Source organism: Pygocentrus nattereri, chromosome 23, assembly GCF_015220715.1.
Source record: "Pygocentrus nattereri isolate fPygNat1 chromosome 23, fPygNat1.pri, whole genome shotgun sequence".
Classification (NCBI taxonomy): Eukaryota; Metazoa; Chordata; class Actinopteri; order Characiformes; family Serrasalmidae; genus Pygocentrus; species Pygocentrus nattereri.
The window spans coordinates 7,964,898-7,992,802 of record NC_051233.1 but is presented as its reverse complement, the minus strand read 5'-3'; the positions used below and the strand labels follow the sequence as shown (position 1 = coordinate 7,992,802).

General features: G+C 39.1%; 1 protein-coding gene across 1 annotated transcript; it reads right to left on the bottom strand.

Annotated features, from left to right (window-relative positions):
- Nucleotides 1-700: 700 nt before the first annotated feature.
- On the bottom strand, nucleotides 701-21,484 carry LOC108430427 (pre-mRNA 3'-end-processing factor FIP1-like). The gene is made up of 16 exons (XM_017702905.2): nucleotides 21,198-21,484; nucleotides 19,088-19,127; nucleotides 18,759-18,819; nucleotides 18,247-18,353; nucleotides 17,879-17,937; nucleotides 17,523-17,633; nucleotides 16,375-16,505; nucleotides 15,480-15,613; nucleotides 14,956-15,055; nucleotides 12,347-12,491; nucleotides 10,062-10,085; nucleotides 9,698-9,755; nucleotides 8,689-8,750; nucleotides 7,133-7,328; nucleotides 5,230-5,388; nucleotides 701-4,030 (listed from the first exon to the last, which is right to left on the bottom strand). The coding sequence occupies exons 1-16, from the start codon at nucleotides 21,256-21,258 to the stop codon at nucleotides 3,904-3,906; spliced, it is 1,575 nt and encodes a 524-aa protein (XP_017558394.1). The 5' UTR covers nucleotides 21,259-21,484; the 3' UTR covers nucleotides 701-3,903.
- Nucleotides 21,485-27,905: the final 6,421 nt, after the last annotated feature.

Sequence of the window (27,905 nt, the reverse complement as noted above, 5' to 3'; positions counted from 1 at the left end):
TGGCTTTAGGGCCAAGCAAGAACTAGTGCAATACAATAATAAAGAGGACACAAAAATAGTAAGCTTATTTTGGGGGATTTTAAAACATACTGAGCAATATTCTAAATGTTAAAGCCTATAGATAATGCTATTTCTAGGTTTAAGTGAATACAAAGAAAAAGCCAATATATGTACATAACACACATTATATAATGCTACATAGGAAGATTACTGTAAGTAACCATCATGAAAGTAACATACTGTCACAGTCATATCAAAACTTTTTTTACCCTTTTTGAAAACACCAGCTGCCCTTTAAATTACATGAACATATCATGATGAATTAACCAACAGAAATGGGCTACATTTACATAAATTAAATGATAATTTGATCAGTTTTTAAAAATGTGTGCATAATTGAAGAGCTAAGATGTAGACAGAGTCGTTCAGAGTGGTTTGGTGTGAAACGCTCTGTTCTAGAGAAACTTACAGAGTCAGAATTGTTCCCAGGTAGGAACCAAACATCCACCTCTAAAAGTCTCCCTTACAGAAAGTTATTACATGAAATGGTTATGAATATTTATCACAGTTTTGGCCAAAAACATTTTTCTACTCATTCAAGTATTTGCTGGGTGTTGTGAGGCAAAACAGTCCCCAAGGAAAAAATACATTTTTTCACATTTTCCAGTATGTGTAGGTTCACTGGTGGTTTTGGATGGTAAATAAAATGTTTACATTTGTGTTGTAGTCATGGCGACCCTTGGTTCCTATCACCACCACTGTAAAGACATCTAAACCATTTCACACCAAACCACTCTGAATGACTCTGTTTACATCTCACACAGTAAACTGTGTGGAAATTGGAAGTTTTAATATGACATGGACAATGTAGAACTGACAGTGCTCCCTGTTACATGTATAACACAAATTAGGACACAATATTACAAAAAACATACATAAATGTTTGATCTATATCAGATCAGTGTGTAACAGCAGTTTTCAGTAAACAGTGCTACAGTTTGGAGTGTAAAATTAACGGAATAGATCAGCAAAACATCAAACTCACACAGTTTTACCCTAAATGTAGTCAAGCCAAGATATTTCTAAAGTCTGAAGTTTGCCTATTTTGCTTTTCACTAGAGCTACGAGGCTAATGTAATGAACAAGTAATGGAATTAGCAGTTAGCATCGTGCAAATCGCATACCGCAATTATCTCTAACAGACATGCTTATCTGCTTTAGCTGATGTTGTATAGCTATAAAAATGGCCAAAATGTTCGTCATATAGCTAAAAACAATAATAGCAGCCACCATTAAGCCTTTCATTTAAAGTCTCTCATTTGACTAAGTGAGATTTGAAAAACGTGTCAATATACAATTACAATAAACAGTCTGTCGACACTTGTTATGAGTAAAAAAAGTCACAGACAGAGAGCTTGGGAAGACGTCAACAAAACTAGAATGCCCAAGGAAAAGTCTAAAAAAGCTCTATACTAAAACATTGCTTTAGAACAATATTGGTTTTCACAGTCATTCTCAGCGCTAACTCTCTAAATTACCGACATCAGTAACTGTCATTGTTGATTCTAGACGTACAAAAACATTTCTCTACGTTCAAATATAACTCTAAAACAATAATAACACCTAGAAGGTGTAGTTATGGCCAGCATGTTGTAATTTTATAAGAATTATTTGCAAACCTCAACAACTAAGAAATTGTGTGGAGCGCAGAATTCATACCACAATTGTTTATAAGTAGAAGAGGAGATATTTTATTATGATTTGAATTTGCAGATAGTACACCATCCCAACTCCGGAGACAGGGGGTCATTTAGTGGGGTAATGCCCCACTAGCAAATCGTCATGCCCCACCAAACCTCAAGTGGTCGGGTGACTAGCAAGAGCATCCTCTGAGATACGTGAAGCCCAACCAGGTGGGAGGACCATACTACCCACCTGGAAAGAGCGAGGAGAATTATTATCTCCAGGTTACAGATGGCTGTGGCATCACCGTAGATCAAACACACTATCAGATGATCCTTGTTGCCTTAGCGGTACAACAGCAGATCAATAGTGAAAATTTCAGCCATCAGATGAGATCTGCAATCACTGATCATTCTACGTTTCAAGAGGGAGCAGAAAGAAGAAAAATGGAGACTCTCTGTAAGCACGCTGACGCAATCTGCAGACACACACATTTTCTAAGCCGCTTATCCTTCTAGGTTGCAGGGAGAGCTGGAGCCTATCCCTGCTGTCATTGGGCAGAAGGCAGCATACACCCATGACAGGTTGCCTGTACATCACAGGTCAGACACAGACATATACACTACCGGTCAAAAGTTTTAGAACAGTTATTTATTGCAATTCAAGTTGTTCAACTCCAATGAATAGCTTGAAATGAAACACCACCATTGGACTACTGAAGACTGGAAGAAGGTATTATGGACTGATGAATCAAAATTTGAAATCTTCGGTTCATCACGCAAGATCTTTGTACGCCATCGAGTAGGCGAAAGGATGGTTCCACAGTGTGTGACATCAACTGTGAAACATGGAGGAGGAAGTGTGATGGTCTGGGGCTGTTTTGCTGGATCCAGGGTCGGTGACTTGTACAGAGTGAGAGGCACCCTGAACCAAAACGGTAACCACAGCATTCTGCAGAGCCATGCAATACCCTCGGGTATGTGCCTAGTTGGCCAGGGGCTCATCCTACAACAAAATAATGACCCAAAACATAAGTCCAAGCTATGCCAGAACTACCTCAGGAAAAAAGAACAAGATGGTCAACTTGAAAACATGGAGTGGCCAATCTCCAGACTTAAACCCCATCCAGCTGGTTTGGGATGAACTGGACAGAAGAGTGAAATTTATTTATGGGAACGTATGCAACAGATTTGGGAAGAACTTTCTGAAGAACATTTGATTTCTATTGTAGAAACAATGCAATGAGTGTGTTCAGCTGTTATATCTGCCAAAGTTGGCTACTTTGATGAGTCAAACATTTAGAATACATTTTGGTCTATAAATTGATTCCATGATTTCTTTTTTAACTCCAATTGCTTATTTGTATTACACTTTCATGTCATGTGAGGTGACAGTGCTATCCACTGTGCCACCAAATCTGCAGACACAACCATTGAAATGAAAAAATTCACAAACGACAGCCGAAGTGTGAAGAATACCAGAAAAATAATGGAATTCAATGCCTTAAATGGACAACCATTCTCTGTTGCTGAGGAGGTTGGATTGGCACATGTAGTCTACATACTGTAGTAATTTTAATATGTCCATTTTCAATAGTATGTTGAATTTATCAAATAGTTTTTTCCAATAAGCGTGTCTTAAATTTCAGTTTCGGCCAAGGACTTTCATTTTGGTGCATCACTAATATTAGTGCCATGTTTTTGTTTTTTTTCCAAAGAAATCAGAAAAAAGCGCTGACTTGAACTGGTTAATACAGAATGTCAATCAAATAAAAATATGTAAACTTTTAAACACGTGTATCTTTAGATTATCTGTCATTACCAACGCCGATTCCTGAAGGAAGGAAGAATCCTGAGAATAATCAGTGTTGGTTTGCTCTATTTAAATGCAATTATGCAATTGAAAAATTTGTAATATAGTTGTATTATTATTATAGTATTATTTAGTATTTGTTTTAAAGTCAAAAAGTTTCAGAAACAAGATGGTACTATAGTACTCTCTTCTACTTACAGACACTAATGAGATTTGGACTGAAAGATTAGAATCTGCACTTTCCACACAATTTATCTGTTTGAGATGGAGAGAAATCATCTGAAATCATTCTTAAACTGATAAAAGTGAAGGAAATCTGTCAGACATCAGTCAGAAATACTCCATATAAAACTGCAGCAGGCTTGGTTCACTACAACTTCTAAGTATCAGCCTTTGCTGGTGGTGTATTTAGTCCTTGTGTTCGTGTTCGTCTCCTGGTCCACCTGCGTCCTCCGCTGCTCTCTCTTCTTTGCTGCGTTTGTTCTTTTTGTGTTTGTGTCTGCGGTGGCCGTCTCCGTCGTCGTCGTGCTGTTTGCTGCAGACGAGAAAAGAAGTCTGGTTATTTTACAGCGTGTGGATCAGGACACGGCTGACGTTAATCAACAACATCAAAAGATTCCGTTCCTGACATGAAGTAGTAAAGAAAATCTCATTTATGAAATTTCTGCCTCTTCCTCAATGTAGTCGATCGCATGTTTGATGTCTGAGGTTTACTGTTGTAGTTACTGGAGCTATGAGGTTACTGTGGGCAACTTGTAATAGAAGTTTACAGTCGCTAGATTAGCACTGTTGTTCAGTGATCTCAAATACGCTTGTTTTATTTATTTTTTTGCTAATTTATTTGTCAAGGGTAGTGGCCATGGCTAAACAACATCAACAGACCTGTAAATGACCTAAAATTAGCATAAAATGCTAATTTAAAATAGTTTTTATCAGTTGTATCTGGCCAGATGTTAAGAAGCACCATAAAATAACAAATAAAACCAACCAACAAATAAAGAAACCACCACTTTTGTGGTTTTTGACACTGCATGGTATAAAGTTATTAGAGAATGTGTCGAGAGGAGAAACTGCCACATCAGTAATGTCTTCTGAGTTTGTCAAACACTAGAGGGCGCTCTCGAAATGAATGGGTTAACATGGAGCATTGAAGCAAAATAATAGTTTCTAAATGCTTAAACATTTTTCTATAGAAGAATACATTAATTTCCTGCCCTTGTACATTCAAGAGGTTAACACAAACTGCTTGAGTTGATCAGCTCACCAATTAATCAATACTCAGCAGCTGTAATGCCAGCGAATCAGTATTCAACAGTGGTAATGTCAAACAATCAGTATTCAGCAGCAATATTGCCAACCAATCAGTGCTCAGAAGCAGTAATGCCAGCCAATCAGTACTTGGCAGCGGTAATGCCAATCAATTAGTATTCAGCAGCAGTAATGCCAACCAATCAGTACTCCACAGCAGTAATGCCAACCAGTCAGTATTCAGCAGCAGTAATGCCAACCAGTCAGTATTCAGCAGCAGTTATGCCAACCAGTCAGTACTCCACAGCAGTAATGCCAACCAGTCAGTATTCAGCAGCAGTAATGCCAACCAGTCAGTATTCAGCAGCAGTTATGCCAACCAGTCAGTATTCAGCAGCAGTAATGCCAACCAGTCAGTATTCAGCAGCAGTAATGCCAACCAATCAGTACTCAGTAGCTATAATGCCAAACGATCTTTTTTCTCACCGTTTGGAAGACTTGTGTTTCCCGCTCTCGTCCTTCTCTCTGTGTCGTCTCTCTCTCCCGGTGTGCTCCTCTCTCCCCCGGCTGCTGTCGCGAGGGTGATGGAAGCGCTCGTACTCTCTCTCGCTCTCGCGAGCGTAATAGCGATAGCGCTCCTCCTCACTGTGATCCATTCAGCAGTAGCAGCGCGAGGGGGAATAACAGAGCTCTTTGTTAGCTTCACTCTCAGTGAGCTACTCTTTCACATACTCTGACAATGAGTGCATTAATAATGCAGTTATCTGATTATTAAGTGGTCTGGTTTCTTAGATTAGATTAAAGTCTATAACTCTTTTAGATTAAGAAATTTGATACAGAAAAGTGGATTTGAGCTCGGTAACGGGGTGTTTCAGTGCATGTGAACCCTTACTCTGATTTCTTTTGTTTCTCTCAGTCTGTGTATGTTTGAAAACAGAGCACTGTCCCAGAAACAGCAAGCAATCTGTTATAAGCATAATTTATAGATTTTGATAGATAGAGGCAAATAAATCATAAAAAGGTTAGGCATATATTTAAAAATATGACCATATACATAGTGTACATACTGTATATGTAAGTATCAAATACTGGATATAAATGCATAATATATGGATCATGTATATACCGATCAGGCATAACATGATGACCACCTCCTTGTTTCTACGCTCATTGTCCATTTTATCAGCTCCACATACTGTATAGCTGCACTTTGTAGTTCTACAGTTACAGACTGTAGTCCATCTGTTTCTCTGCCCCTTTTACCCTGTTCTTCAGTGCTCAGGACCCCCATGGACCCTCACAGATCAAGTACTATTTGGCTGGTGCATCATTCTCAGACATGCAGTAACACTCATATGGTTGTTGTGTGTTAGTGTGTGTTGTGCTGGTCTGAGTGGATTAGACACAGCAGTGCTGCTGGAGATTTTAAACACCTCAGTGTCACTGCTGGACTGAGAATAGTCCACCAACCAAAAATATCCAGCCAACAGCGTCCTGTGACCACTGATGAAGGACTATAGGATGACCAACACAAACTGCAGCAGCAGATGAGCTGTCGTCTCTGACTTTACATTTAAAAGGTGGACTGAGGAGTGGACACAGTGTTTAAAAGCTCCAGCAGCTCTGCTGTGTCTGACCCACTCGTACCAGCACAACACACACTAACACACCACAACCATATGAGTGTTACTGCATGTCTGAGAATGATGCACCATCCAAATAGTAGCTGCTCTGTGAGGGTCTGTGGGGGTCCTGACCACTGAAGAACAGGGTAAAAGGGGGCTAACAAAGTATCAGAGAAACAGATGGACTACAGTCCGTAACTATAGAACTACAAAGTGCACCTATACAGTATGTGGAGCTGATAAAATGGACAATGAGCGTAGAATTAAGGAGATGGTCATAATGTTGTGCCTGATCGGTGTTTATGGCTGACAGGTGGCTGAATTTTATGCATAAAGGCATAAAATATGGATCATACATATACTGTCTATCTGCTACATGCCTGACACAAAGCCCGACAGATTTTTAAAAGCATAAAATCGAAATGAAATACAAAAAACTGTATATAATATGAAGCTAGCACATATAAGCAATATATTGTATCCATATATGAGTAACATTTTCTATCATATCTTTTTAAATACACATGCTACACATATATGTTTGTAACTGAAATGTGTCCCATATTTGAAAAATTTCAATAAGTTCAAATAAGTTGGCATTCAAGTCACACGTATGTCCATATATGACCAAATATAAGTCGGGTGTAAGGGAAGTTCATATTGCTAATTAACGTTATATATTTGATTCATACATTGCCATAGATCAGATTTCCATATGGATATGAACAGATTGGGGAAGAATGTTCTTGACCAGTTACACTCACATATACTCATTTGTGACGGACGTTCGCTCCATCCTTTCTGTCTCTCTTTCTCTGTCCATCTCTCTTTCTCTCTCTCTCTCTCGTTCTCGTCGGGAATGCTCCCAGTGTCCTCCTCCTCCTCCTGCATTCTTCTCCATCACTCCACCCCACTGCATGTGTGAGGAAGAGACCGGAGGATAGCTGATGAAGTTCGGCTCTGCGAAAAAGAAAATAAGCACTGCAATGACCCGACCCCGCTGAGGCCTTTGTGATATATATTCGAAATGCGAAGAAGCTGACGTATTTCTGCTGATTCAGCTCATGGATCACACCACACATCAAAAGTTCGGGGATGTTTAGCTTTTCAAACTGTTTTCAATACAAATGAGCATCTTTTTTTATTATATCACTATCCATTCCCCCCCTTTTTTCCACTGAGTTACACTTAGCACGTTCATGTGATTTTAATTGAATAGGCTGTTTTTGTTACTGTGCCTTTAAGACTGATATATGAGCTCTGTTCTGATTGGTTGCCCTGTATTGTGGTTCATTCAAGAAGCTTCCAGTCTGAAACACCCCATATAGCTGGAGCGTGAGTGGGTGGAGCTTAACTGCTATAAGCTGAATAGGCATATATATGTAAATGCGTTGAGGTTTTGTGACATCACAAAAACAGTAAATCCAAAACAGGCTGTTTTTGCAGCTGAGTTTCCATATATGGACTGTATGGATGGTATGTTTTGAAACGTTACCAATATTTACATTCTACATTGAACTATTTGATTTGAAAAGAGGAAAATTGAGTTTCCAATAATATGGCCCCCTAATATCTGTCACGCTTGGCTCCTCCCATTCCCCCATGTGCTTTTTGTTTACCTTTTGATAGTCCACGTGTTTTCTTTGTTTTGTTTTTTTGGTCCAGCCCCCTTGTTTAGTGACTCCGCCCCTGTGCCTCGTCATCCTTGTGATTATTTAAGCCCTGTGTTTGCCCCTAGTTTTTGTTGGTCTTTGTTTGATGTTTGTTTGTTGGCTGTATGTATTCTCAGATTGTTTGATTCTTGTTTATTTGTCATGTCTGCCCCCCGATCAATCCATGTTGGCTCAATGACGCTAGACTGGACTACAACCCTGGATTTGCCCTCAATAAAAGTCGCTTATCTCAGCGTATGCGTCAGCCTCCTCACTCCCCTGCATTACAATATCTTGTGCTGCTGTTGGAAGAAAACCTTGTATCTCCAAAATGACAAGTTTACAGGAGAAGGAAAAAAACCTACTTTACTTTTAATGTAAGTCAATGGAACCAGACATTTTCCAAATAATTTTGGGTAATTTCTGTTGGTCCATTTATCATGAAATTTACATATAATATATATGACCACAGGCATTTTTAAATTATGTCAAAAACGTCAAAAATGGAGACACAAGGTTTTCTTCTGACAACAGCGATATGTTAAAAGCCCTACCATGGGTCTAAAGCCAAAGAGTGTCCATTTTATTCTTTATTCATGTGATGTCAGCACAAGATTTTTTTACTTCCTTTAAAAGTATCAATGAAAAACTCAGCATATAATCATTACCTCCACTGCTGTATCCAAAAGGAGGAGGCGCTCTGTTAGCATAGCCTGAGGACGGACATCGACTGTTTGGGGAAAGGGAGTTAAGCAAATGTACAATTAGGATCATTCTTGCCTTAAATAAAAATGAAAAATTATTCCTCAAAAAAGCTTTATCACTAAAAATTACTTTATTTTTAATATGTAGCAAAACAATAACAGATCATTTATTACTTGCTTTAACTGCATAAACTGTAAGACCCTGAATGTGGGTCTCAAAAATTTTTTACATTTTCACAGTAGACCCTGAATAACTCAAAACTGGATTGTTGATACATTTTACTGAATAAATTATTTTAGATGGTTCACGGAAGATACTTAACAATTTATGGACATTACTGAATAAATTACAGTACCAAATAATGTATAGTAGATACTGAATATTTTATAGTAGATGCTTAAAAGTTAATGAAAGTTACTTAATAACAAATCACTTATTTGTTGGACTGAATAATGGACTGAATAAATGTTGGACTGAATAATTCACAGTCAATACTTGATCATCATCATCATCATCATCATCATCATCATCACTGTCTAAGAGGATACAGTATACCAGGATCTAAAATATTATTCACAAAATAAATAAATAAAAATAATTATTGTTTTCAGTTGATAATTATTATTTTTCAAATTATCTGATCTACAGCTGTACGCAAATGTTTGGGTGCCCCTGGTCAAACAAAGTTTTGTTGATTTTCTAAGTGTGAACACATCCTTTACAGAGAACACACTTCTGCACATTTTAATACACAATTACTCTTTATTTGATTAATTTAACATTTTGTGGGGAAAAAAATGTGACCTGTAAAAAATATGGCACATTTTATACTATGTTTTATTTTTTAATATAGTAATCTCAACAAAATTTGTTGCTGTGTATTGCACTATGACATATGTAACTGAGATTAAAAGTGCTGTTTAAACACAGATTATTATTATTATTATTATTATTATGTGCGCAGTCTCTGACCTGTTCACAGGCGGCATCATTAGATTTGGTGGAGGGACGAGAGGCGGCGGGAATATACCTGCAGATGAAAAAACAAAACAGCTTGATTTTCATCTCAAACCTCTAGGCTCTGTGCAATTAAACATTATGGGCGATGTTGCCCCTCATATCTAATCTGGGCCTGAAGTTCTGCATTGGTAAAGAAACACAAATAACACACAATGTGTATCACATACATCAAATAGACAGTCATGCAAGCATTTCCGCCAATACGTCTGATCAGCTGCAGTTAAAATCATCTCTCTAAGGCAGACGGCATTCACTTTCACTGAGAACAGTCATTCATTTTTCACCTTTTCACTGTTATTTTGTTCTGGATGCTCACCTGGAAGGGCAGGTGGAGGAATACCTGTGGAGGAGACATCGTCATCATCATCATCATCATCATCGTCATCATCACACTATAATAGTGTATGTTGCATTGGAATCCCACGTATTATTCACTAAATAAATGGAAACTTTAAATATTTTGGGTTGATTATTATTTATCTAATTATATATCTAATTATATATCAAACTATATGATCTAATACTGTGAGCAAAAGTTTGTGCACCTTCAATGACACATTTTGTTGAAGTGTGAATAAGTGAACACATCCTCTACACACACACTTCTGCAATTTTAATACACAATTAATGTTTGATTTTTTTTGTTTGTCCTCTACACATATTTTCACTTACAAAGTCAACAATTTAATTTCTAAACTTTTGCGACTGCATGTAAAGATGATAAGACAGCTAGCATTAGTCACAAGCCTCTGTAGAGATTCCACTTGTCTTTCACTTTACATACAGATAATAGCAAGAACGTATTTAAAAAATGTATGCTGTGCAATGATTATAACGCACTTTTAAAAATGAAGGTTCTTTAACAGTTCTTTAGTAAAGAAAATGGTTCTATTTAGAACCATGAACAATCAAAGAACACTTTGCATGATTAAAAGGTTCTTTGTATTGTGAAAAGGTTCTTCATACTGATGAACTGAAGGTGCTGTAGATGGTTCTATGCAGAAGCTATTTGAAAAGGGTTCTATATGGCACCAAAAGTGTTCTTTTATTGCTACAGTGTCAAGCCTGTAACCCTTTTTGGTGCTGTAAAGAATCCTTTTTAACAAGACAACTCACTCTCCATCAATCTGAGGAACCATTCAATGACGCAAGGGCGACTTTATTCATGCAAAGGGTCGTGTGTGTTCATGGTTCAATATAGAACCATTTTCTTTACTAAAGAATCCTTAAAGAATCATCTTTTTAATTGTGTAATTAATCATTAGTAATTTCATAATTTTGTGTGGATAATCATGATGAATTTGTCTTATTTGCTCAAATTTACATATAATAAGCTATATTAGAGTTATAGCACAAGACAAGCTTCATCAGAAAGTATTTTTTTAAGCAACAGAACATGAGAGGGAGTGTGCTATCGCGAAATAACATTACAACTGTGATGTTATACGTGAAAACACACTCCTCGAGTGTTCTACTGTTTTTACACAACAGTAAAATAAATAAAGAAAGACATTAATAAACTGGGCTGTGAATATGGTGTTTAATATGTTTTAATGTTTGCATTTCCTTCCCACCAAATCATAGTTCCTTAACGAACAGCTCAATGCTACGTCAAAGTACAAGCTCCGCCCACTCGCTGCACTGCCGGCAGTTCGTTCTCCAGCTCCTTACACTAAATTCCCAAACTGTCATCGCCACTGAGCAGCTTTTCAGTCGGTAGCTGTGACAGAAGAACAGCTAAACAACCTGGAATCAGCCAGAAATGAACCCAATACCATTCGTCGAACATGTAGTTGGATCTTCAGAGTCTGACCAAATCAGACTGAGCCATAAAACTGCTGCAATATCAAGTTTAGCTCAGTTGAACAATATTAATGTTGTTTTGTTCCAGCCAGACTGTAAAGCATTTTATAGCCCATTTTGTTTGTCGAATGGTGTTTGGTTCATTTCTGGCTGAGTCCAGGTTGTTTAGCTGTTCTTCTGTCAGAGCTGCCGACTGAAAAGCTGCTCAGTGGTGACGACGGTTTGGGAATTTAGTGTCGTCTCATATTCAGAGTCTGACCGAATCGGCTGTCAGTAAATTATAAATTGTAAATTATCTTAAAAGTGTCTGTTTTCTGTTTGTGGCAAAGTAAGAAGTAAAAACGTTCAAATGGCCTGAGCGTCTTCTACAGCTGTCAAAGTCGCAACAGCGTCTCAGCAGAGCGATACAGTGTTTGTGAAAAACCCATGATGTTATGGCAAAAGATCAGCACAGCTAGAATGCTTCTCAACCAATCAGCTTGCATGTTCGGAACTGTTGTATTATATATATTAACACCGTAATGATATTGCTGTCATTATGCAAACGCAGCCCAATGACAAGTCTTCTGTATATAAATACGGTTTCTGTCTGTTAATATTAAAATATATAAGTAAATCCAGTCCGATCTAAACAAGTTCTGTCAGGTACGTAAGAGATTCTTTTAGAGTTGCAGCACTCGGGAAGCCTGAGATCATTAACCTTACTAATGTTATCATATTTAGCACTTGGTATTTAATATCATGCTACTGAATATCATCAGTACAGCCCAGCACTACCGAACTGGTGGGATATTTTACCTGGAGGTTGCAGGGGTGGGGGCATACCAGAGACCGGAGGTGGGCGGTGCAGAAAGTGTGGTGGTGGAACCCCTATAGGTGGGAGGGGAGGTGGAGCTGTAGGCGGAGTCAGGGGCTGTGACTTGTTGCCATGATCACCCAGAACCTGCAAGTTGTCAAAAGAGTTTCTTTACAGTCCAAGATTTCAATTTTCAAGCATATTTATGGCCTAAATTGAAATAAATGGTTGTCGAGAACAATTTAATAATGCAGCAATTCCTTAAAACGGAAAAAAAATCTATCTAACTTAAACTTTACCCTTTAATTATCATACCACAGGGTTCAACCTTTGCTGTCATGTCTGCTGTCGGATCAGGATTCTGAACGATGGCTGAGAACAGTTTATCAGTTTATCAGACCTGAATTTACATCAGAAACAGCATTGTCTGTGTTGAGCTCTAACTCTAACTGAATGAGCTTTACTGCACAGCAGGCATGTCCAAACCTTTGAAACTCAATGAACACAAAAGCTTTTGAAGATTTTACCAGCCTGGTCATTTCAAATGCAGGCAGAGAGAACAAACTGACCAGTTCCACCTGACTGTATAACCACACACACAAAATAAACACAAAATTTATGATAGATAGGCCCAGCTATGCCGCTCATGCTTTTTTGCAAAGACCAATCGCTGAGCTCCACCTAAATATTTTGGAATTTTTGATGTTTTATTTTTGCAAATAACTCCAAGAATTTTAAATATTTCTCAGATTAAAAATTATTTGTTGGTTAACTATGTACATATTTTAGTGACGTTTTGTTGTTATTAAAATTAATTAACAAATGACTGCTTGAATGAGCATCTGGTGAATATCTGACTTCAGTGTCATATCACTGAAGAATTAGGAGTGGGTGATAATAAATAATTGTCATTCCCTCTTTGAAAGCATATGATGTCCTATATGTAACTAAAGCCCAGCAGTGAGGAGCTGAAATTTATCCTCCTCTGCTGTCACTGCAGACGGGCCGGGTCGCCTACAGAGCACCGCTAGTAGCTGTTATTGAAGTGATGTTCTTTTTATTTGTTGTTCCCTTTCGTAGAAGAAGATTTCAACCACTAATGTCATCAATGTAATCTTCGCAGAATTTCTAAAGAAAATTAACTCAGTTAATTACGATGCATATCAATTACTGTGTGCTTCAGACTGTTATGAAACACAGTTCAAAAAGAAAGTAATTACTAAATTTCTGGTAATTTACAGCACTGAGTAAAATTTCCTTTGGTGTAGTTTTACTAGAAACAATCAAAATAAGCTATATTTGAAATTTATTCAAATATTCTCAGAAAAACACTGCAGATCATAGCTCTGCCATAAAAATAAAAACGCATCAACATTTCTGTTGTCACGATTGGCCCCTCCCAGTCTTGTCCATGTGTTCGTGTTGTGTTTTGGTTTAGCCCGTGTGTTCTTTGTTTTGGTTTTTTAGTCCAGCCCCCTCATTTCGTGACTCCACCCCTGATTGTTTCCACCTGTGTTCCCGCCTGTTCCTCGTTTACCCTGTTATTATTTAAGCCCTATGTTCGCCTCTGGTCTTGCTGTTTGAACTGTTCTGGTTGTGTTTATATGTTGGTTCGGTATTTCCGTGTTTATCATGTCTGACTTTAAATCTATCCGTGTTGGCCATTTGACTTTGGACCGTTATGACCCTGATTTTGGATTTGCCCACAATAAATGTCTCTTATCTCCGCATATGCATTCGAAACCTCGCTCCCCGTTACATCTGTAGAGCGGCTGAATAAAAGATGACGCTTGTGAGGGGGCTTCTTCTTTGCGCCCCCTCCCCCCCGCCAATTCAAAACTCTTCAAATCTCGTCTTTTGCATGCATGTGATTTGAATGTAATCCTTACTACTAATCATTTTATTTTTATATTTTATCTGTAATATGATTACTGGCCTTTTTTTTGTAACTGTAACGGAAAACACTTACCTTTACTTTGTATCCCGATTATGCAACACTGTTACACGTATTACTACACAATCCTGGTCTCTGACAGTATATAATGCATTATGTTAACAATTTCCACAGCATTATAAACACTGCTATAAAGTGCAATGAATTTTTATAAACGTTTATAGCCGTGTGTTCTTACAGGTACGGAAAGTTTACAGAAAGTGTTCAAACTAATTTTTAATCTATAATTCTAAAAAGATTTCTGCCTTTAATTTTGCACAAGATGGGTTTCAAAATGGTTAGCAATGCCTTTGGTTTCCAACAGTTTTTAAGGGTGCAGCGATTTCATTATCAAAATCGCTGAAATTTCCGCATGAAACAGTCTCTCTTTCAACGTCTTCAATGGGATCTGCTGTTCATGATCGAAGCCAGACATCTGGGTAGAGCCTATCAGCGCAAAGTGGGCAGGGAGGGGGTGGGGCTTATAATAGGGACACACCCACATTCAAACGTCTGTAGTTGGTGAACTTTGGGGTTAATTTTATTAATGAATCCAAATTTGACCTCACAATCTACAACTGTTTGAAACTTGAAAGTATGTTTATTGTTCAACCCCTCTTTAATACAAGCCAGCATTATATTGAAAAAGAAAATTAGCGGTACATCTCTAACACTCACCTGAATAGGATTCTGCTCTGGAATCTCTCTTCTTCGGCCCTCAACTCTGCGAATGGCACCCGTCTGTCCACCAATCACATCAATTGTCCCGCCCATTTTCCTGTACACAAAGAAAGGAGGTTGGTCAGACAAAAGCGAGCAGGTGCATTGTGGCACATGGACTATCCAATGTTGTCTTTTTTCCTTTTTACTAAGGCATGTATAATATCACCTTAGGCTAAAAATGGTTAAAAAAAGTAGCTTCAACTGGTGTTTTTTTCTCAGCTGCTGAGAAAATCAAGAGCTGTTGCTAAAAAAAATGTTTTGACTTTTCATTTTGAGCCTCTTTAGCATTCACTCAATTTGGGCTTTAAAAAACAGATCACTGTCCACTGTCCACAAACTTATATATTTACATGACAAATCTAATCCTATTGGCCTGTCCTGCAAGGTGTATATTTGTGGAAATTAAGATTTCTGTGTAATGGGATATTTTTATGTGAAGTTGTCATTTTTTGTATATTCTGAAGGAATGAATACGTCACCTGTTAGGTGGAGGTCCAGCTTTCAGCCTGCTGGACGCTGTTATGGCCTGGGTAGTAAAGTCAGTCTTGAAATCCAGTTTGACTGAAGAGTTTTCAACTTCCTTCTCCAAACTGACCGTTCTGCCTTGCTGGACCTGAAGGACACATAAAAAAAAGAATTTTTATTAACCCAGAAGCAAAAAAACATTGGATATATCACAGCTGTAGTTTAGGGCTGTTAGATTATTAATAAAAATATTGAAATCGTAACTTGAAAGATTTAATTTTCAAATCAGTTGACTGCATTTTTTATTACAGTCTACATTGTCTGTCAACCTTGCTTAAAGTGGACAAATGTTACCTAATAATAGGGAGCTTGTGAAGTGCTGTGACATCACAACCACAACTATGGCAGTCTGGCACACTGCGTTTAATGTAATGAATTATAAATTACTGAATATTTACATTTATGGCATTTTGCTGACACTCTTATCCAGAGCGACTTACAATTTGATCATTTTTTTACACAGGTAGGCCAAGGTGGTGTTAGGAGTCTTGCCCAAGGACCCTTATTGGTATAGTGTAGGGTGCTTGCCCTGGTTGGGGATTGAACCCCAGTCTTACAGCGTAGAAGGCAAAGGTGTTAACCACTACACTACACCAACCAGTGTTCGTATGACTATTGGTACAGTCATACGAAAACCCTGTATCCCCTAGATAGTAACTTTAAGGGACGAGGAAAACATTATTAACAGCTGTTAATGTAATGTTTGCTTTTTTAAAATATCTGCTCATTCATTCATCATTACATGCTCACACAATGTAATGTAATGCTTAAAAAATGAGGGATGTTATAAGGTTTTCTTATGACAATGATGACAAAATGATATCAGCCTTAAATATTTCTAAACAGTACTGTAATTTTGTTCTCAAAACTGGGAGGAAGGCAGGGGTCCAGTCCGAGCTGAAGCCTTCTCTGCTTCTCACAGTACGCCTTCCACGTCTCTTCATTGAAACCGTAGTTAAAATAGTCAGACAGATCAGCACCTACACACAGACAAATATGTGTCTTTAAATAAATAATATGAGCTGCCGCTCAAATGCAGTTTTAAATGGCTTTTAAAGTGATACTTTCAGCACCTTCAGTTAAGAAATGAATGGAATTATCAAATGAATCCAGTAAAAACAAAAACTTCACTTCTGACACACATCACTACTGTTTAGCAGGAACCGCAATTGTCACGCTTGGCTCCTCCCACTCCCCCATGTGCTCCTGTTGTTTACTTCCCAGTCCTGTCCATGTGCTTCTGTTTGGGTTTTCAGTCCTGCCCTCTTGTTTCATGGCTGCACCCCTGACTGTCTCCACCTGTGTTTCCACCTGTCCCTTGTTATCCTGGTTTGTATTTAAACCCTGTCTTGGCCCCTTGTGTTTCCTGGTAAGCTACTGAGCGAATGTTTATGATTGTCTTCTCGTGTATTTTTCACCTTTGCTTTTCTAGTAGATTCTCGATTCGCTGTCTTTGCCCTTTTGCTACGTTGCCTTTCTGGTTGACTTTGTTTCTTGACTTTCCTCCACTTGAGATTAAATCTCTCTTTTTCAGTATCTGCACGCACCTGAATTCTGCTTGCACGTAACAGCAATGCTATCACAACAAGAGTCCCATGTAATTCTACAGTTAAATGTAAGTTCAGTTGATTTAAATGAACCAAAAAACTACTTACACACAATTTTAAAGAAATTTTCAAATTATGTTAAACTGAAAAATGACAAAAATGGAGATACAAGGTTTTGTTCCAACAGCAGTGAGATGTGTGTGTGTGTGTGTGTGTGTGTAACAACTGGTTTGTAGTGAGAAAACAAGTGATAATAAACACTGACTTATATTAGTGTAATGTTAATCAGTTAAAATTTACATTAGAAAAAAATCAGTTTAAAACATTATATTTAAAACCTTATGTTAAAATTCATACTTTTGCCTGCACCCCTGTGCTAGTACCCCCCCCCCCCCCCCCCCCCCGGGCGATTTAAGTTAGAAACCCTGGTGTAATCAGTGATTTTATTACCTGGCTTCCTCCAGGGTTTGTCTTCATATGTATCAGCCTCCGCCTCAACTGCATGCAGTCCATTAAAGCCACTCAGCGACTCTATGTCCACACCTTTACACTGAAGTTTATCTGCTCCACAGCAACAATGAAGAAATACAGAACTCAGCTTTATAAAGATAAGAACAACAGGAGATCTAACAGAGTATCTTCTGTGCTGGAAATATGAGTCATTCCCATAAAATCTTCACACAGATTTTATAATACTTTTGCATATTGATAATACAAATAGGCCACAGGGGAAATTTAATTACTGTGGTATAAATATCTTTCAGATATCTTTTAATTTCTTTCAGAAGTTGCTGAAGGTTGCTTACTTGTAGCTGCCACTCCATATCCTCGCACTGGCTTAATGCTGAGATTCATTCCAGACCCCCTGTGAAAAATACAAACAAAATTACAGTAGAATTACATTTCACTGTCACAGAAATCTTCTAACACTCGTAGTAATATCAATTACCAGCTCAAAACCAACTGTCATTTTCAAATGGTGTTCAAAAAATATGAATGTATATCAGCAGGATGATGACGTGACACATAATTTTACTTTTCTTTGATGTAAAAATGGCCTATGCTCAAAATAAAAAGGATTCATGCAGTTTATATAAAACTTAAATAGACTTATTAAGTAACAGTACAGAGTTTAGATGATCTAATGTTCCGAGACAGGAAACCTGCAGCGCACATGTAAGCCGGAGCCCCCGTCTTGATGTTGCCAATGGTGACCTTGACGTCATCTTCATCATCGCTGTCACTATCCTCCTCTTCCTCATCCTCTGCACTTTTAGCTGCCTGGAAAAAAAGACACCTTTGGTGTTATTTGCTATTAAAAACCACCTTAAAGCCACATTTGAGACTTTTATTTTGCATCCAGTGTATCTTTACTCTCCTATTCATGTGCTCAATAAGCAATAATAATAATTGATAATTATAACATTCAAGTAAAGTACGCTCTCATTTTTTGCACAATATCAAATAGAAATATATTACATATAAAGTATTTATTTTAAAAAGCTCCTTCAGTTTCAGTCACATGTATGTAGAAAAGTTCTGGGCGAGCTTTAGCCATTTAGCTCCATTCACTCCTATTTCTTGAGGACTCGCTCTCAGGCACCCTCTGTTTTGCAGTCCTGTTTTTGATATAATAGCAGAAATACGACGTGGCCAAGCTCCTCATAAACCGGCTCTGGTCAGTACCTGCTCTGTGTCATTTTTCTCCTCCGTGCTGGTGCTGCTCTCAGGAGCAGGGTCTGTCTCTCTGGAGGACAAAGCAGGCACTTCAATTGGTTTCAGTCTCATGAACAGAAACTCAGAGTGAATCAGTAGATTTAGCAAATGTTTCTTTGTGAGAGAATAACATTTTATTTGCATAATCAAGTATAACAAACTCATTGTGACAGCGTTTAAAAAAAGTGTGATTTTTAACTGTGGCCATATGCCAAATGGAAAATGACCATCTTAATATTTATTTTATATATAATAAATAATAACTAAAATTGAACAAAACAGATCAAGACATCCCTTACCTCGTTTCATTGTTTACTGGCTGATTCTTGGAGTTTTCATCTGATGGAATACAAAGAAAGGCTTATAATAATATGATAATAAATAATAGCAATAACATATCAATAACTCATAACTAACCTGATCATCTCATGCAGTCATGGAATTGTTTGAATTTATGATTTCTTAAAAGTGCAAAACACAGCTGTGTCTAAAGGAATAGTCTAGCATTTTTACAAACGATGGGTTTTTATTTTAATTCTTATTTTTGTTCCTTTCAAAATCTCATAGACTGAATCTCAAATGGCTCCCTACTCCTTATGTAGGAAACTATGTAGGTCATGGTCAAGAAATAAGGAATTCTACACTGAAACAGTGCTTCATGTGTCAAATAAAAAGCCATTTATAATCAGCCTTTAGCAGCAGGACTCTCTACTTAACATTTAGAGCCCTATTTGGGTGCAGAAGCCATCGTTTTAAGCCAATATTTTAAGGTGGTAATCCACCAATTTTCCAAAACTTCCACATATTTATGTCGTTAAGTTATAAACAGAGTCATACAGAGTCAGAACTGTTCACAGTGGTGGTGACAGGAATCAGACGTCCTTCTCTAAAAGCTCATAGAAAATTATTGCATGAAATGGTTACAAACACGCTGCTTAACATCTGAGACACTATTTTATCATCGTTTTGTGATAAAGTGCCTAAAATTCATTGTTAATCCGTTTATTTTAAGCCATTCATGGTGGAGGGGTACATGCAGTGCACAGTGAGGCAAAATAGTCGCCAAAGAAAATTATTATTTAAGATTTTCCACTATTTTACCATCGTCAACATCATATATAAACACTCGAAAGACAAGTGTAGGTTCACTGGTGGTTTTGGATGGTAAATAAAATGTTTATATTTATGTTGTAGTCATGGCAACCCCTGGTTCCTATCACCACCACTGTAAAGAAGTCTGAGTTGCTACAATCAACCATTTCACACCAAACCATACCGAACAACTCTGTTTACATCTCAAACAGTGAATTATTCAGAAATTTGGATAAATCTGTTGGATTCCCCTTTAACATACTCTTTGAAAAGTTTTGGTTTTCGGTATAGCCTTTTTTTGCTAATCTATTTGCATGATGCTAATTCTCCAGCAGCACTAACTTCAGCTCCCTGTGTTCCTCCGCCGGAGGAAAGTAGGACCGATGACGCACAGAAACGCATCACTACCCACAACATTCAAACCAAGCAGCGGAGCAAAAAATAGTTCCAATCGTGAACTAGCATATTAGCGTTCATAACATTACATAATATACAATTTGGAAGACTACGGGAGATAGTCTTTTTTTGCGCCGTATCTTACACATAAAGGCAACTGTTCTATTTAGAACCACGAGTTCTATATAGAACCATTTGCAAGTTGTTCTCTGCGTGGAGAAGTAGTTCTACAGATGGATGGAGAACGCGTGGTAACCTATGTGGCCCTATGCAGCACCAAAAAGGGTTCTGCTACAACAGTAGAAGAACCCTTTTTGGTGCTATATAGAACCATACAGAACACACTCTCCATCGACCTGAAGAACCCTTTCAAGAACCACGTAAAGAAAATGGTTCTGTGTAGAACTTATCATTTTAAACGAAGTTTTTTTTAATTTTATTTCTAAACCTAAGAACCACTGAAGAAACCATTTTTTGGTTTTTGATTTTAGAAGCAGTAACTTCTTATAAACTCGTTTTAAATTCTCTTTAAAAAAAAAAAAATATATATATACACACACACACACACACACACACACACATTTTTTCTTGCAGGTAAGGGGAGGTATATATTTGTTTGAAGCATCTACAGCAGAGCAGTGCCTGAATGAGGTGTGAAGTTGGCTTCCTATTCGAATTGTCCGGTCCACCTTAAACGGTGAGGCCGCCCCATTCAAGCGCCAGTACATGTATGAATGTAACTGCTGCACCATTTAAGGTGGAACGGGAAATTTGAGCAAGAAGCTAACTTCAGCTTCGCGGGGATGCGCTACTCATTCCGACGTGTTAATGTCCTTTAAGGTTGTAAAGGAAGGCTGTGCTTTCGTAAAGAGGTGGATGTTGTGTCAGGGTGGTTTATTCGGGTGTACAGGCTGTGTTTACCCCCGTAGAGCCAGTGCTCTTCATCCTCGACCTGCTCGGACTCCGCAGCTGCAGTGGCCATTCTCTGCAGGAGAAGCTCTACGACTCCACGGACATCGTGAGACAGAGTAACAGACTGCGCTTCTTTATGGATGAAAAGCGGGAGATCAGCGGAATTCAGGTCTGAAATGGGACACTCCGTGATTTTCTCTGCTGCTCCATAACCCCGTTAAACCCTCTGCTCCTCCTCCCGGGTCCAAAAGCCCTCCGAAAATTGATGGGGAGTCGATTCCAAAAGAATCGATGCTTCGCCTCCAATACGTTTGATAGTCGGGGTCGACTCTTGGCCAATAACTCTAAGATTCGAAATGTTTGGAGTCGACTCTTCGTCATACGGTGACCCTAAGGTGACATGGTGATTATTGTTTTAATAAGACGTGGCCACAAATTAATATACTGAGACCACTAATTTCTACACTGGGGATCTGAATTAATATACTGAAGCCACAAATTAAGTTTCTTATAACTCATGGCCTCAAAGTTGTGGCCTCAATATATTAAATCATGGCTTCAGTGTTTTAATTTGTGATCTCGGTATAGTAAATTGTGGCCTCAGCATATTAAATCTTGGCCTACAGTAAATATATTAGATTGTGGTCTCAATATAATATTTTGTGGCCTCAGTGTGTTAATTTGTGACCTGTATATACTAAATAGTGACCTCAATTTAATAAATTATGGCCTCAATATATTACATCATGACCTTAGTACATTTATTTCTAGCCTCAATATGTCAAACTGGGGCTTCAGTATTTTAACTTGTGACTTCAATATAGTAAATTGTGGCCTCAGTATATTCATTTGTGGTCTATAGAAAATTGCAGTCTCAATATATGAAATTGTGGCCTCAGTATAATATTTGGAGCTTCAGTTTAGTACATCATGGCCTTAGTTCACTAATTTGTGGCCTCAATATATTAATTCGCGGCCACATTTTGTTAAAGGACAGTAAGCAGGTCTCCTTCGTTGCTCTGTAGTGTAATACAGCAGAGAGTCTGAGTTTGTTTAGCCAGATTTAAACGGCGCCAACACTGCTGACCAGCCGCTCAGCACAAACTCTGCTCACAGAACCGTTCTAGATCCATCCTGCAGGGCAGCTCCTCATATTCTTCACAATTACAGTCTCAATAAACAATGATTAGATTTCACAAAACGTTGCGGAGAAATAAAATGTAGCTGAGATTTGCTGATTAAAAAGCTGATTAATATGAAGCCAACTTCAGCCTCTTCAGAGAGGATCAAGATAATACCCAACTTTTCTCTTTCAAAGACTACAGCAGCGGGTATCACTCCACCTCTGATTCGTGAAATAAACCGAATTTTCATCATTTCACTGCGATTCTCCCCTAAAAAACTGGGTAATCTACTTCTGGGATGGTTTGGTCTTTGTTGTTTCCCTTTAAGAGTCGAGGAGTCGACTCCATCGATTCCAGCGGCAGGAGTCGAATCGGAGTCGACTCCAGAAAACTCGAAAACGAGCATCACTACCGCAGAGTCCTGCACAGCTCCGTCACATCACTCTGCTCTGGGCAGTGAAACGCACCACTGGCGCCCTCTGTCGAGCACTGTTAGAAGTGGAACAGAGAAGCTTTAAAGGGCCCATATGCCACATTTTTCGCGTTTCAAATATATATAAATATAGAAATAAAACAAATAATATATAAAATCTAAATCTATCTAAATAATTTAAAGAAGAATTTCAACCTAAACTAGAACAACGTCTCGGTCATCAGGCAGTGAATTCATAACCATAATATGTAAAAACTTTCAGTGAGGGAGCTTTTAGAGGGGGACGTCTGGTTCCCATCACCACCACTGAGAACAATTCTGACTCTATAAGTTTCCCTAGAACAGGGCATTTCACACCAAACCACTCTGAATTAGTCTGTTTACATTTTAAGCATTTATGTTGAACTGTATTATTTTTTTAATTATTTACCTTTAAATGGTAAAGAAAAAAAAGCAACACTATTTTTTGCCATTTAAAGTGAAATGCACTTCTCCTTTGAGAAGACTGCTACAGCATCAGACATTAATACCGCACTCCTCACCTGCAAGAGAAACCATTTTTTATTTTTAATACAGGTACAGACGATAAACACCACACTCTCTTCTGACCTACAACCGGTGACTGTATATAAAACACACTGAGAGTACCGTTCGAAGTGAAAATTTGGTGAAAATGTGTACTTTGTGTTCAGCTACTCTGAAATCACAGCAATACTGCTGTATTATCGATTCAGAGATGCTGAACTGTAACATGCTTTTGACAACTACGTCCCCCCTGGCCACTTTATCAGAAACCCCTCCCTCATAGCTCCACCATGCTAGTATACAGTTACAGACCGCAACTCATCTGCTGATGTACAGTGTGTTAGCCATCCGCCCTTCTTCAGTGGTCAGTTTCTTGCCACAGAGACAGTTTTGTAGTGTTTCCAATAAAGTGGCCAGTGAGTGGAAGCACAACATAGGCGTTTCTAATAAAGCAGCCAGTGAGCGGAAGCTTATGGATGGTGTTTCCAATAAAGCGGCCAGTGAGTGGAAGCTTATGGGTGGTGTTTCTAATAAAGCGGCCAGTTAGAAGAAGCACAATGTGGGCGTTTCCAATAAAGTGGCCAGCGAGTGGAAGTAGAAGGAAGTTTCTAATAAAGTAGACGGTGAGTGTGAAATTCCTCTAGAACGCGCTGATCTTGGAGTGGACACACTTTGGTTGACTGTAGATTCGGTTCTTGGCTAGTCACCAGGCACACGACATCTCAGAAGCAGCGTCACTGTTACGCCTTGTACGGACTGGGCTCCATCCAAACTCTGATTGGGCGTCGTTGGCCACTTGACCCCGCCCCCAGCGGGCAGAGCTACGGAAGCTTTGCTGTTTCCCTCTCCATGCGCGAGGTTTGGCATTCATCTGCAGGAACAATATGACTATGCCATGGTTATTGTGATAAATGACATGATTCTCCTTTCTGAGTTTATGAGGGGTGATCAGCAGTTCTCGAGCACTGGACAACTGCATGGATCATAAAGACACAGTTTTGGACTAATTATAGAGAGTCTATAACAACAGCCAGTGTTGGATGGGAGCCCATTATAACATCATCTTTTTCATTTCTGTATTCACAGGGCTGGGCAATATTAACACATATTAAACGCTGCATTCACGGCCCAGTTTATTAAATTCTTACTTTATTTATTTAACTGTTGTATAAAAGCAACAGAACGCTCAAGGTTGTGTGTTATCACGTAGAACACCATGGCTGTGACGATCTACGGCCAAATCACAGCCGTGATATTTTTTCGTGATAACGCACTCCCTCTCTGTGTTCTCGGGTTTTCATAAGCATCTCCACTGCACATTTTGTCCATTCTAACTTGCTGGAAAACAAGAAAAAAATTATTTTATGATACATGTAACGTATCAAGAAAATGTCTGAGCACTGTGATACATTTTTGCCACATCGTCCACCTTTGACCACAAAATGCCTCAACCATCACACCTAATTTATAGGATCTATAAAAGAAGGAAAACGTCTAAAATTCTTCTCACAAGTTTGCGTACCTGGACAAAGACTGATGTGTTCATCTGTAGAGTCTCCACGCGCTCCGTTAGCTGACCCAGCCAGTCCATGTGTTCAGCTATAGACTGCCTCAGATCCCCGCTGCTCTGTTTAGATACAAGATTCGTAACATAGCGCCTTATGAGTGCTTAGATGAATACGTTTAAAGATCGTGTATCATGAGAAAAACTAAATTTCCTTCTTTTTTAAAAGAACACACAGTGAAAACATTGCTAAAGTTTCAGAAAGTTAGTGTTCACTTCGTAACCCATACAGTCCACAGATGGAAAATAAGGTGCAATCCCATGTTGACCTCATTATGGCTGTGAGGTCACAACCATGAACACATTTACACAGGACTGTCAATTTGGCGTACAGCACTTTACCCCACCCTTTCATGCTGACGTGATAAAGAGTGTTGTTACTGCGCATTTCACTGTGGGGCACAATACAGGGCAGCCAATCAGAACAAAAGATCAGAGAATATTTCTATTTATTACTGTTTACTTGCTGAATTTAATATGCTGGAAAATAGTAAAAGTGCAAAGGCACTTTTTCCTTTTTATTTCAGTACTTTTTTCTTCTCAATTTATTTCAACTCAATTCTATTACTGCTTTTTTAATTAATTTTTCTTAAATGTTATAATCCTTTACTTGACTGTTAAATTTGAGTTTGCCTATTTATACTCTCGTATTGAAATCAATAAATAATCTTGATTTTATTTTTTACCTTCTTAAGCAAATCTTAATAGTTCTCATAATTCTTCTGCCATTTATCTTGTTCTGTTAATTGTTCGTACATTTGGTTTATTTGAGTAAAACCTGATTAAATTCCATTTTAATTTCTTTTTCAATCCCTTTTATGTTGTAAAAGCCTGGCTACACTGAAATTGAGGGTCACCCTCAATGTGTTTGAGTGAAAACCGTGGTTCATTGACGTGCTGATTGATTGATTTTCCCAATATCTTAAACTCAGCATGTAAACAGAAACTGAGCAGTAAGATTCGCGTATTTACCCCAGTCAGGTTCTCTCTGAGGTCCGTAGCTGCGAGACGGATGTGCTCCAGTTTATCAATCTGCTCCTTCAGTCGATCCTCCAGCTCCTGCATCATCATCAGACCTTCATCCATCCTCTTCCCCTGCCTGCCCACCATACTGCAGATAAACGCTGCCACAACAAGCACAGAGAACCTTATTAACGGGGACAATGACACTTCATGTTGACCTACAATGAGCCTAAGCTAGTCTTCATATCAGACTCCGCAGAGATCCTGAATCTGTGGCTGAACATCATCATAAACTTTATTACATATGTTTCATACGTTTAAACAGCCAAAGTGCAAAAAAACAAATCAAAAGGCACTCAAACAATACAACAGTCAAATAGTTTGGAAACTCTAGAACATTTATACTGTTATTCTAGAACCCTCTCTCCTGACTCAGTGTTCTAGAATGTCCACCACATTCACAATGTCCAAAGGTTCTCACCATCCATGATGTTCCAAAGTGATCTCCCCAAGTCAGACTGTTCTAGAATGTCCACCCCATTCATGGTGTTCTAACTTTGTTCACCCTCATCCATAATGGTCCCAAATGACCTCCCCAATTCAGACTGTTCTAGAATGTCCACCCCCATTGTGTTCTAAATATGTTCTCTCCATCCATAATGGTCTTAAATGATGAATGAATGAAGCCTTTATTGTCACATAGTCACCAGAGTAACCAGCGAAATTTTGATCAACCCATCCGAGCACATACAATATGACATGGGGGGGAGACAGGACAGGAAGACAGGAATAATGGAAACTACAGAGAAACAGAATACATTGGGTGAGGGAGGAGACAACCCCCCCCGACTGAGTTCCTAAGGAAACTCAGTCTGGGAACAGAGAGAAAAAAAAAAAAAGAAAAAAAAAAAACACCTCAGCATTAGCACAGAGTTCCACACACACAGAGTCCATGACTTGCAACAGGGATGAGGGCGGGGGGGGGTGGGGACAAACCCAGCACAGCAAGCGGCCATCCGGATCATACCATACCGGGAGGGGGTAAAAGCGGCGAAGGCGTGGGAAGGGGGAGCGGTAGGAGGGAGTGAGGGAATGGGGAGGGGAGGGGAGGGTAGGGGGGGAGAAGGGGCCTGAAGAAGGCGCCATACTCGGCATCCCAGTCCAGGTATCTCACAGTTCGCAGGGTGGAATAGCGATAACACAGCAAAATTGCCATGGAGACAACCTTGATCGGGCCCAGGCAGAGTCAACAGTCAGCAGGAATCCAGGGAAGTGGGGGGGGGGGGGGGGGGGGGGGGGGTGGATAAAAGAGCGTCTCGCAGCAGTGTTCCTCTGGGGGAGATGTGATGTACCAGCCAAGGCCAAGGCCCACGCTGATACGGGGAGCCGAAAGCAGATAAGAAAGGGTTGCAGGCTTCGAGCGAGTAGCCGTGTTTTTTACGGCAGCTCACCAAGTCCATTATGGTCACTCCAACGATCCATTTTCCTTTGCAAAGCCGCCAACTTCTCTACGATGTTATCCAGGGTACGACTTACAGTCAAAGTCTGAGTGTTGACAGCTCTGCCCACCACGTCAATCATGTCGGGCAGGTTCAAGGGGCCGTGGACAGCTGCCCCCATTCTGCGAATTTTGCGATACACCAGGACAATGCCTAATCCAATCAGCAAAACACCTGTGATCATGGTTCCGAATAGGTAGACGTCCTCAATATCCTCCACGGAGAGAGCCGCCAGGCACACGACACGCCACCTCTCCCATGCGTCCATCGTGTAGCCAGCTGCAAACATTCCGGCAGAACAGGTTGGTTCCCCTGAACCAAGACTTCTCGTCGAGAAGATGGTGTCAGTTGCGTTGAGAGACCATTTGATCAAATCCATTTTTTAGGTTTGGAGAACAGCGCGGAGAGAGTCTCTCAGTCAAGAGCTCAGACAGTAGACTAGACACAGAAGCAAAGCAGGAGAGATAAAGGAGAGGAGAGGGAGAAAGTGCGACCGCCTTCGTTGAGAGCCAAAGAATAAAGATCTCCCCAATTCAGACTGTTCTAGAATGTCCACCCCATTCACGGTTTTCTAAATATGTTCTCCCTCATCCATGTTCTTACGTGATC